This window comes from Poromitra crassiceps, assembly GCF_964638095.1.
Source record: "Poromitra crassiceps genome assembly, chromosome: 1".
Taxonomy (NCBI): Eukaryota; Metazoa; Chordata; class Actinopteri; order Beryciformes; family Melamphaidae; genus Poromitra; species Poromitra crassiceps.
The window spans coordinates 10,425,840-10,439,092 of NC_139623.1; the positions used below are offsets into that span (position 1 = coordinate 10,425,840).

General features: G+C 43.2%; 1 protein-coding gene across 2 annotated transcripts in view; it reads left to right on the forward strand.

Annotated features, from left to right (window-relative positions):
• The window catches only part of LOC310786852 (uncharacterized protein), an 86,747-nt gene extending 81,941 nt beyond the window's left edge, over window positions 1–4,806 (forward strand). For both annotated transcript variants that reach the window (XM_083648173.1, XM_083648172.1), the window contains exon 11: window positions 3,234–4,806. In XM_083648173.1, coding sequence (XP_083504299.1) covers window positions 3,234–3,401 — 168 coding nt within the window. In that variant the 3' untranslated portion in view covers window positions 3,402–4,806. The remainder of the gene's footprint in view (window positions 1–3,233) is intronic.
• The last annotated feature ends 8,447 nt before the right edge of the window (window positions 4,807–13,253 follow it).

Below are 13,253 nucleotides of genomic sequence, written 5' to 3' on the forward strand. Positions count from 1 at the left end.
CGGAGAAGATAGGTTGATTTCACCAAAAACAGACATTTCAGACTAGAAGCTGAGATAATGAGCCTTTTGTGAAATGAAGCATTTCAAGCAAATCACTGACTCTGAATCTCTGCATGGAGCTGGGATAAACTCATCCCCACCAACACACAGCTTGCATGCCAGAGCTGGGAGAAACTCACCCCCACACAAACACACAGCCTGCATGCCGGCGGAGCTTGGAGAAACTCATCCCCACACTAACACACAGCCTAACACGCACCCAGCGTCTATTTTCGGAGCGCTCCCTTTTTGTGCGCCGGCTCCCAGCGCGACACCGAAAAGCCAAACCGGACTGCTGAGAATGGTTTGGCCCTTCGGCGTCGGGTGCTGCTTTTCTGGCGGCTAATCGTGTGGAGAAACTATGCAGCAGAGACAGAGGGGCTCAGTTGTGGGAGCGGATTGACTGCTGTTCGCAGCTAACGTTAGCTCCAGCCAGAGCAATCTATACGGCTCTGGCTCCAGCATCGGTTTCCGTTTCATCACGGGGCTTCTTCTGCTGTTTTTCCTCACCTTTCTCTAATCTGGAGAGCACTCTCGCCACCTAATGGGTCCGTAAAATAGCTTCTACACATTCGACATCCCCCATACTTTCACAGGAGATGCATCAGGCTTTGATCCACGTCCCACCGTCAAAAAACGCAATTGACGACAATCGTCGTCATTGGCACTCTACGTTACTATTTGAATTGACGACGATTGTCGTCATTGGCACTCAATGAGTTAACAATCAATCAATCGATTAATTGTAATTAAAAATACAAAATTTTCCAACTCATACCAAATGCGTTTTTTCCTCAATAATACATTTATTTATGCAGCAGCAACTTATTGTATATATCTCACAGCATTGCATAGCATAGCCTACGCTATGAAACACATAAAAACGTGGAGGCATAACTTTTTAGACATGTCAACATTTGCCCAGAATCCCCGTCACGGCCGCAGGGGCTCACTTACCCACGCAGATTGTTTATTTTTTCTGCTCGCAGTCCAGGTGAGACTCCGGGCGAGCCAATTTATCCCAATGAACACTGTTCTACTTGAACAGCATCTTATGACTTGTCTGAAAAGGGCTATAGTGATTTAGCCGAGTGTCCGGGTCCGCCTATTACTTACACTTTGTTAAAACAATAAACGAGAGTCAGGCTGTAACGTTATAACACGTTTCCACATTTATTCTCAGTTAGCGCCTAGCGTTAGCACTAAGGACACACCGGCTCTGTGGTCAACAACAAAATCCCCCACTTCCTATTGTACGGCAACTCTCGAGGGGACAAACACAGAGCCTTGCATACACGCTGAACAGTCTGTTACAGTGATATCATTGCGCCATCTGGAGGATCATTGAAAAATGATTTGAAAACACCATTTAATGCACGTTGCTTTTATGTTTTGTTTTGATCGAGTAATTTGTCTTTGCTCGAGTAAATCCTTAACAAGCAATTAATCGAGTTTCGATTAATTGTGTGCATCCCTACTGCCATATAAAGTAACTATTACGCTAGCCGCTAGCATTAGCCACAGTAGTCGACTACCCACAATGCATTACGTTATCCCAGCACCCGAACGACACGGCTGTAGAGCAGAATGTTAAAACCATAGACCATAGTCTATTACACCGGAAGCAGAAGAAGCACCCATCAGGCATCATGGCAGCTAGAAATAAGGTGGATAGGCCCTTTACACAGCAACTGTTTTGAGATGGTAGTGCAGGAAGTAAGGCAGGTGTAACCAATAACATTAATGAGGGCCCTGGTACTGGAACACCTAAATGGAATGGAACCATCCTTAATGGTTTTGGTTACACCTGCGCTGCTTTACTTCCTGCTTTACCACCTCAATACGATTGCTGTGAAAAGGGTCTATACACCCCGCCAAGTGTGAAGTAGATCGGCCATCAAGATATGCTCACTCTCACACACACACACACACACACACACACACACACACACACACACACACACACACACACACACACACACACATTCCCTGCTTTGTAGTTTGTTGGCATCAGAATCTCACTCCAGGCAGGTACTCAAAGTTGGCACAACCCTGGTCTAATAACTTTTTAACGACAAGGCACAGCTCTCGAGTGGAGTGGAGTCTTTTTCTTCTTCCTGCGAATAAGCGACTAATGAAAATGTGCTTGACTACAGTAGACTCTTCTCATTGACTAATGGGGGCAGCCCTAGTTTCTCCAGGGCACTAGTTAGGGCACTAGTTAGGGATGTACCCATATGAAGATTTTGTCCCATACCAATGACCGATATTTACCGATGTTGATATGTTCTACAATAAAAACAATTTTCTATGATAATCCAATTTTGTACTGAAAGACACATCTAAACACTGAATTTGAAAAAGTAATGCCTGTTCTTTATTTCCAAAAACATTTAGAAAAGCCCATAAATCATAGATTGACTGCATTGCATTGTTTCTTCTCCATATGAAAATCTTTGCCAATACCGATTTTGCTCATTGGACAGATACCGATGTATTAAAAAAATCATCGGCAGATACCAATATGATTGCCAATATTGTGCATCCCTCCTCCTGTCCATCCTGTCCTCCTGTCTCCTCTCTCAGCTTTACAGTAATATTGTGCATCCCTCCTCCTGTCCATCCTGTCCTCCTGTCTCCTCTCAGCTTTACAGTAATATTGTGCATCCCTCCTCCTGTCCATCCTGTCCTCCTGTCTCCTCTCAGCTTTACAGTAATATTGTGCATCCCTCCTCCTGTCCATCCTGTCCTCCTGTCTCCTCTCAGCTTTACAGTAATATTGTGCATCCCTCCTCCTGTCCATCCTGTCCTCCTGTCTCCTCTCAGCTTTACAGTAATATTGTGCATCCCTCCTCCTGTGCATCCTGTCCTCCTGTCTCCTCTCAGCTTTACAGTAATATTGTGCATCCCTCCTCCTGTCCATCCTGTCCTCCTGTCTCCTCTCAGCTTTACAGTAATATTGTGCATCCCTCCTCCTGTCCATCCTGTCCTCCTGTCTCCTCTCTCAGCTTTACAGTAATATTGTGCATCCCTCCTCCTGTCCATCCTGTCCTCCTGTCTCCTCTCTCAGCTTTACAGTAATATTGTGCATCCCTCCTCCTGTCCATCCTGTCCTCCTGTCTCCTCTCTCAGCTTTACAGTAATATTGTGCATCCCTCCTCCTGTCCATCCTGTCCTCCTGTCTCCTCTCTCAGCTTTACAGTAAGCTGCGTTGTGACGACCAGCCGATGTTGGAGCACGTGGAGCAGCTGCTGGGGGACCTGGGGGGTGAGGAGGGAGACGAGGGAGACCTGGCCTTGGAGGAAGACTACGAACCCTGTAGTGACGAAGAGGACGAGGACGAGGCAGCCATGGAACAATGACCACACACCCCCGCATTTATACCGTCCCTCTGTTTCGGTGTTTCTTCTCCACTTTCCCCATCGTCTTCCCTGTAGTTCTCTGAAGTGCCTTTTTTTAGCGGTTATCCTTTCACATCCATTTCATATTTTGCCATATTTTTTTTATGCTGAAGTGAGATGTGCAAAAGGAATGACATTAAATCTGCACTCAAACTCTGTCAGTTGTTTAGTGCTTTTGCTGGAATAAGTGCACCCTTGAATAATTCTACCTTGATCTCCTTGACAAATGTTGATGAAGGAGGTAATTTTTAAGGCTCTTCACTTCTCATCAATAACAAAAGCAAAACATCTTTAATGCTCTCACTTCTCGCAGGCGCCCACGGTGACTTGGACAAGCAACAAAGACGTAACGCGTGCACACGTGAGGCGAGCGTGCACGGAAACACACACGGCGACAGCGTGCACGGAAACACACACACACGGCGACAGCGTGCACAGAAACACACGGCGACAGCGTGCACGGAAACACACACACACGGCGACAGCGTGCACGGAAACACACACACACGGCGACAGCGTGCACGGAAACACACACACGGCGACAGCGTGCACGGAAACACACACGGCGACAGCGTGCACGGAAACACACACACGGCGACAGCGTGCACGGAAACACACACGGCGACAGCGTGCACGTAAACACACACACACGGCGACAGCGTGCACGGAAACACACACACGGCGACAGCGTGCACGGAAACACACACGGCGACAGCGTGCACGGAAACACACACACACGGCGACAGCGTGCACGGAAACACACACGCGACAGCGTGCACGGAAACACACACACGGCGACAGCGTGCACGGAAACACACACACGGCGACAGCGTGCACGGAAACACACACACGGCGACAGCGTGCACGGAAACACACACACGGCGACAGCGTGCACGGAAACACACACACGGCGACAGCGTGCACGGCAACACACACACACGGCGACAGCGTGCACGGAAACACACACACACGGCGACAGCGTGCACGGAAACACACACACACGGCGACAGCGTGCACGGAAACACACACACGGCGACAGCGTGCACGGAAACACACACACGGCGACAGCGTGCACGGCAACAGCACCTTCATTACTTCAGCTCTCCTTCACTGTTTTTCCTCTCAGGGACTCAAGTGGCACAGAGAGGCTGCAATCCTGCAGGAAAATGGTGTCTTGGGCTGTAAGCATATCAGAAAACCATGTCCAGCAACAAACACGTACCGCTCTCTCCACATATAAAGGATCTAATACTGTACATTTGTGTGCATTGTTTAGATTTGGATGCTATTCAATTTATTCTGCCTCTTCAGATTGTTTTTTCCCCCCTCATCTCAACAAGACACAATAAAGAGAATTTGACATTCACTTATGCAGCATGCATTTCTCTGCCAGAGCGTTCAAAGCTGGCACAAAGTTCAGTATGCTACTGCAGCCGTTTCAAATGCTCATAAGGGCTTTATGGGTTACTGTAATGGCATAGCACACTAATGGACTCCAAAATGTTCACTTTTGTGTGTGTGTGTGTGTGTGTGTGTGTGTGTGTGTGTGTGTGTGTGTGTGTGTGTGTGTGAGAGAGAGAGAGAGAGAGAGAGAGAGAGAGAGGAGAAGAAATGAGATGGGGTGGAGGATGCAGCCTCTTACATTGTAGATGTGAGCGGTAGACTCCACTACACAGATGCAGTGCCTTGATCAGCTGCTGTCACCACAAAGAGACGATTAGAATGCTCTTTAGAACTGACACCATACCTAACATACGGTACTGTATGTGTCAATCTACTGGGAGCAAGGCGGACTTTGATGCTTTTAAAGTCTCCTTTGTGTCAATATTCAATATAGCCTATAGTTTGCCACATTAAACACAGAGTACAGTATCTCAGGATTTCACAAACACATGCAGGACACCCAAAGCATCTCTGCCCCCTCTCCTTGACTTAATGTGGATTGTAGGGGTGTCACGATACACTCAGTTCACGATACGATACGTATCACGATACTGGGTTCACGATAACGATACGATACGATTTTAACAATATTTTTTTAAACTTGAATAATGACAATATATGACTGGAAAAGTAGTATTTTATTTGAAATGCACAAATACAAAACATGCTGTTGTGGGAAATTGTTATTACATTAACAACTAGAAAAAACATGAGATTGGAGATAAGGCTTATCTTGAAATAGAATGAGTTACACCGTCACTTAGATTTACTTTGAACTAAAAGGTTTCTCAGCAGTATAAATTCTCATTATGCATCTTCAGTTTTTCTTCAAACTCAAACAACAAGACTTTTCTTAGTCTATTTTTTATGCATCTTCAGTTTTTCCTGTCAAGTAAACAGTTTTGCCAGAAACTCAATTGAATGGTTTCTCTCCTGTATAACTTCTCATGTGTCTCTTCAGAGACTTGTTCAACTGAACTACTTTCCACACATTGAACTTCAACAAACAAAGACGTTTCTTTGTCTATTTTTTGAAAAAAAAAAAATTGCGATATGAGATTTCATCTCAACGATACATATCGTGACGTTTTACTATCGCGAAATTTCGTGGGACGATATATTGTGACACCCCTAGTGGATTGACTAGCCCAGTTTAATCAGCATCTATTTAACATTGCCATTATGTTGGAGGCAAAAAATAAGAAAAAAGTTCATCTAAAATGGACTGTGTGTGCCTTGCTGGCAGTGCACATGGATAATCAGTGTTGGGGGTAACTCATTACAAAAGTAACATTACATGTAATATATTACTTTTAGCAGTAACTCAGTAATATAACTGATTACTTATAGGATTTCAGTAATATTATACCAGTTACTTTGTCAAGTAACTCAAGTTACAAATTGAGTTACATTTTATTAAATCAAATCACATATTGAAAAAAGATACAATAATTTCCTAATCAAATTGTGTGTTTTATGCAAATAACCACTGTAGATGACAATAACAAAGGAAAAGGATGCCATTTAGAATTTTGAACTGTTTACACTGACTTCAAGGCGGTTGAAATTATTGAGATGGTTCCGGGGTGGCGATGTAATTCTGCTGCTGCTGTTATTTTGGTGAAAGTAATGCAAAAGTAGTGTAATAATAAGTAACGAGTTACTCTACACAGACAAGTAATATTGTAAAGTAACTTATTACTTTCAAATGAAAGTAACTAGTATATTACATTTTGAAAGTAACTTGCCCAACACTGGATAATACAGGATATAAGAGGGAACAGTCGTGATTTTTCTCCTTGAATTAAGCGCTGCTATATTTGTGTGTGTGTGTGTCTCTCGCTCGACGGTTGCTTTTTAAACGGACATTTCTTGCTCAGATCAGATGCCTTCAGTAGGACTATTACTATTGCATGTGAGTTGCGTAGTGTAACACACACGAACACACCACAGCCTATTTCTCCATGCACCATGCCTGTTAACAAACACAACACACCACAGGCATCGACCGCTGCGCGGCCTCTTTGAAGAATTCCCTAACCGGTAAATGAGAACGTTATCAGAGATCCTGAGCCTGATAAGAGACCCAGCTGCAAGCTGAGAGGCCTGTTCAGGGAACACGGGGTTCAGATGCTACCAGCCGATTGTGTGTGTTTGAGGGGCGTAAAAATCAAGCTACGGTCATGATACAGAATCTGTGTATATAGGCCAGGCCACACATTATCATATCTTGATGCGATATGTTTTTATTTGTGTCCTGGGCTTTGCTTTTAGATACATTGTTGCCTATGTGTGATAATTCAGAACCAGGAATAAAGCCCTCGAGGACTGTTTACCTGGAGCAATAATGCTGTCAGCTAGCATTTAGCTTTAACATTAAAATGGGGTGTGTGTGTGTGTGTGTGTGTGTGTGTGTGTGTGTGTTACATTATGTACCTGTTAGTGCGTGCGCCTTGTGTGTTGGAGTGTGTCCATGCAGGTCATCTGCAGTGCTGTGTGATTAATGACTACAGGGGAGAGTGGACATCGGCGGTCAGCCCTCTGGTTTATTCTGAGCTGACCTAGTGTGAGCGGGCCATAGTGACACACAGCCTCCAGTGATCTGAAAATCCTTGGCTATTATTTCACCTGTACATCAGCCTCAGCAAGGCGAGAATATTTTATAAATATAAATATATAAATATCAATATTTTTTTAATAGATTGTTTTCTTTTATACAAGGATATATCCATCACCGGGAAAGGACACCCACCAAAATGTTTGTGGGCATTTCCTGCCCCCACAATGGAATGGCTTTCTGCATGGCCAAAGCTGCAGTGGGAATCAGAAGCATGTTGCCTCGCAACAAATTTACTAGGTAGGTGCAAAATTGCATAAATAAAAACGTACAAAAATATCGATGTGCAATAAGGCAAGAACAGAGCCCCTATGGCCTACTCCCGTATATAGGCCTACATCAACACACTTTTGTTGGTGCCTGAGGGGCATGTGTGTAAACGTGTTTGGTTCCAGGAGTGTTTCTGTTCGTGTGCGTTACGCAGGCCCGCGGGAAGTAGGGGTGCTGCAGCACCCCCTAGATTTTTTCCCCCCAAAAAAAAAAAAAAAAAATCTTTTTTTTTTTTTTTTTTTTTACAAATGTAATTACCGTAAAAATATTTTGCAGTGCACTATGTTCCTTTCTTGTTTAAGAATGTTTCGGGAAATGAAAATGTAGCCTATTTAAATAGAATTATCAACAATAACAATCAAGGAAGTTACATGCTTGTAGGCTAGAGAAGAAGAAGCGCGCATGCACGCACATGTTGTGTTGAACCAACCAACAACCAATACGAATTGTTTAATCTGGCAATAAAGAAATGTGAACTTGACATGCTATTTTAATAGCCTACTCAAAAATGCACCTCCCACTATACAGCAAAGAGAGGAGTCAATGTTTCTTGATATATGCCATTCAGATCAGAATAATTAGTCTAGTCATTAAGTTTGCTGATAATATTTCTATCATGTTAAGTCTGTGTCATGTTAACTGGTGTATTCAGAGCAAATAGGGAGATATAGAGCATTATCATCATGCTATATATCTCCCTCTTTGCTCTGAATGAGTGAGAAAAGGAGAAAATACTGAATAATTACATCACAACAGTATGATTTAAAATGAGATATTCCTCTAAATACATCACAACAGTATTGATTTAAAATGAGATATTCCTCTAAATATGGCAAAAAAATGTTTAAAAAAAACGCCCAATTTTTGGGGAGGAGGAGTCCCTTCCTCCCAGCACCCCCTGCTTAAAATGACTTCCAGCGGCCCTGGCGTTACGTGCACTTCAAGCTATCTTTGGAGACCCCAGTAGCACGTGTTCAGTCTCCAGGGAAACCAGCCCATAATTAGTATTTGTGTGTGTGTGTGTGTGTGTGTGTGTGTTTAATAATCGACTGTAATGAGATGAGCGGAGGGGAGAATAATCCTGGATTAACAGTTTTAAAATGCATGTGTCGTCATAACAACATCCTGATTGGGACTTAATCATCGCAATACAGTCACACAAACACACATTGTTCTCGCTACCAATGCACACACACACACACACACACACACACACACACACCAACACCAACTGAGCTACCAGCAAACAGTGATTGTCAGTGCATAAGATAGCTGAATGCTGCGTGTGTGCGTGTGCTCATCCTGTGTGTGTGTGTGTGTGTGTGTGTGTGTGTGTGTGTGTGTGTGTGTGTGTGTATCATTGACTTAATTAGAGAGTTAAGCAGGTTGCTCCTCTGAAGGGATTAAGGAGGAAATGATCAGAATCTGGAGAATGAAAGCTGAAAGCAGTTAAACGGAAGCAGGAGGAAGAACTCAGAGGAAAAGGGAGTTTCAGCTGCACTTCTGCAGCACGCACACACCAGAGATGGGGACTTGGACTTGAGACTTGGACTTGAGTGGCACTTAAGTCACACACACCAGAGATGGGGACTTGGACTTGAGACTTGGACTTGAGTGGCACTTAAGTCACACACACACAGTGACTTGAGACTTGACTTGAGACTTGTCCTCAAAGACTTGAGACTTGACTTGGACTTGAGGTTTGGGACTTGTGAACAATCTTTATTTTTTATTTAATATTTCTTTGGTGCATTAACATTAAGGAAATGTTTACTAATGTAATCAAATCAATACTGATACTGTATTCTAATAAAGGAGTGAGGGTAATGAAGTACATGCTTTGAATTCCTTAGTTTTAGCTAAGCAATGTTCTAAGCAGACCGGATTGCATGCAGCAGATGATAGAACACTCATTCATAAAAGACTTGAGACTTGACTTGGACTTGCAAAAAGTGACTTCTGAGCATCTCTGGCACACACACACACACACACACACACACACACACACACACACACACACACACATGCAGTGAATTGGCTAAGCACATTTTGTCCAAGGTCTATTACTGTATACGTAACTTGTTCTTTCAGCTTTTCAAACATACTGTTCCAATTTGCCTTCAGTCGCAGACACTCTCTACAGAGTGTTTTGACCCTGGAGAAGGTCTATGGATATTAAAGATAAAAGGAGAGACAGAATGGAAAGGTGAATGTTTGGTCACTGATAGAAGTTTAACAGCAATAGCAAAATGTGAGGAGGTTTGCCCCGCTGTAGGTAGGAGCGGTATGAGTCATCTACCTGGCATGATGTTCTTCATTCAAACTGTGAGCTATCTGCATGATGATGAGAGTGGCTGTGATCTGACCCTGACAGAACTGCACGAGTGGACATGAATCACCTTTACCTACGCCTCCCGCTGCGGAGTCCTTTCCTCCATATAGGAGCAACTCTCCAGCTCTCAGGGTAATGGATGCCGTGTGTCCGGCCCCGCAGTAGCTCTGCGGCTGATGGATGGGTGCGCACACTTCGTTACGGGGGGTTAACGCTGATGGCTTTGCAGGGGTTTAATCCGGTCATTAAGAGATGATGTAGTTAGTCTTGGGTTTGTCTTGCTGGAGAAATGGGAGTGGGTTTTCCCTCTCATCAATATGGCAAAGAGGTCAACGTCCATCATTTGATTCCCAAGCTATGAGAAGCAAAATGAACAATTTGTTGAGAAAAAGTTTCTCTTGTTTTCCTCTCAATGTTAGACTAAGTGCCTCTATTCAGCAGAAACTCATTACATCTCATAATTAACTTTCAGAAACAGAGCATTCATTATTGATCTCCATTTTTGGTCAATAAGGCTATTATTTTAGACTGTCCCGGTGCTCTCATTGTCTGAGGATTGGATGTGTCTGCGTGTGCGTGTGTGTACGTGTGTGTGTGTGTGTGCGTGTGTGTGTGTGTGTGTGTGTGTGTTTTGTGCACGTGTACATAGTAATCTTTGGTGGGAACATCTGTCTCTTAGAGATAACATAGCCGGGGAATTAGCCATGCTGTCTTACATCCATGCATCACATGTCACTATTACAGCCCCCTCAATTACACCCTATTACACCTCTGTGTGTGTGTGTGTGTGTGTGTGTGTGTGTGTGTGTGTGTGTGTGTGTGTGTGTGCGTGTGTGTGTGCGCGCGCGTGTGTGCGTGCGTGTGTGTTTGTGTGTGTGTGTGTGTGCAATATGAGTGTAAGCATTGTGCTGACAGTGTCATGTTCTTGGGCGACTGTGGCAAGTTTAAGAGTATCACCAAGCCCACTACCTCCTCTAATCCTTAAATCCACCCTAAAACAGAATTCCCAGATTTATTCCAACATAATACAAGTCTCTCCTGAACAAGAGAACCAAGCGTGAAATTGTCAATAGGAGATCACTTCTGTGGACAGTGTGACAGGGATATGGATACTTCTTCTCGTACAGAATGTTAGCGATGCTGTGATACAGTGTATCAGTTTGGAGTAAAAGCATTTTTGCGGAAAGCTACAGTAAGTGGATTCATAGAATATTGCACCTAGTGACACCAGTCTCTCTTGATTGTATCGGAGATTAATATCTTGGCTCTCTGAATTGTAGCTCTGAGGGAGTCACAAGCAGTGTTGGGGAAACTACTTTAAAACTAGTTTATCAAGCTATACTGCATCACAATGAAAAGTACCCTAAAAAAAAATAGCTTGTCAAACTAAACTACTTTCAAAAAGTTACGTCACAGGACATGATCACAATGTGAGTGTAGAATCTCATGTTACACGGAGGTACAGTATACTGTACGTAACTGACCTGACACTGAGGAAAGTGTAGGTGTGTTTGATTTAGGGACGTCCAATCCACTGCATGTGTTTTGAGGGAGCAATGTTGAGGTGCAATTGGGAAAATGCTAAATTCCTAGGGAAATTCATAGTATCCGATCACAGACATCTTGGTAGCAAACTACACATGATTTGACCAATGAGCTGTGGCATTGTGCCATACTATATGGCAAAAAGCGTCATGAGAAATGCTATGAATATGTAGTTTTCCATTAACTACCTACCATCAACTACATGACCCAAACTACTTCACTCGTCAAAAAGCAACTGGGATTGGTTAAACTATTGTAGGTGAACTAGTAATTGAACTACATCCTCTTTAGAAATCTCAATTTCCTTCCATTCAATTTGTATCCATATATATCCTCAATGGAATTCATTAGAATAGCTGGAATATTAACCTGGATATTAACTTTGCTATGCCCACGAAGCACAAGGAGATGTGGGCGCTGTGAATTGGAGGGCTGCCGCCTGGAATGTCACACTCTTTGTCATGTGCTGTTGAAGGACTCAGAGAAGCTTTTCACAAGTGCCAACTGGTTATATAGAGCACATTGTGCTGTGAAGCTATGTGCTGCACAACAGTATTCTAATATGTAACTGGTTATATAGAGCACATTGTGCTGTGAAGCTATGTGCTGCACAACAGTATTCTAATATGTAACTGGTTATATAGAGCACATTGTGCTGTGAAGCTATGTGCTGCACAACAGTATTCTAATATGTAACTGGTTATATAGAGCACATTGTGCTGTGAAGCTCTGTGCTGCACAACAGTATTCTAATATGTAACTGGTTATATAGAGCACATTGTGCTGTGAAGCTATGTGCTGCACAACAGTATTCTAATATGTAACTGGTTATATAGAGCACATTGTGCTGTGAAACTCTGTGCTGCACAACAGTATTCTAATATGTAACTGGTTATATAGAGCACATTGTGCTGTGAAGCTTTGTGCTGCACAACAGTATTCTAATATGTAACTGGTTATATAGAGCACATTGTGCTGTGAAGCTCTGTGCTGCACAACAGTATTCTAATATGTAACAGGTTATATAGAGCACATTGTGCTGTGAAGCTATGTGCTGCACAACAGTATTCTAATATGTAACTGGTTATATAGAGCACATTGTGCTGTGAAGCTTTGTGCTGCACAACAGTATTCTAATATGTAACTGGTTATATAGAGCACATTGTGCTGTGAAGCTCTGTGCTGCACAACAGTATTCTAATATGTAACTGGTTATATAGAGCACATTGTGCTGTGAAGCTATGTGCTGCACAACAGTATTCTAATATGTAACTGGTTATATAGAGCACATTGTGCTGTGAAGCTATGTGCTGCACAACAGTATTCTAATATGTAACTGGTTATATAGAGCACATTGTGCTGTGAAGATCTGTGCTGCACAACAATATTCTAATATGTAACTGGTTATATGGAGCACATTGTGCTGTGAAGCTCTGTGCTGCACAACAATATTCTAATATGTGAAATGCAGTATTGAAGAGGAGGTAATGGAACGGTGCCTTTTATTGTGCACAGTCAGAGAACAGCCAGGGGAGCTGAACGCAGCCCCACTGACCCGGCCGGGTGCATCAAAGAGAATGGGAGGAGAGAGTGAATAAAAGGGAAA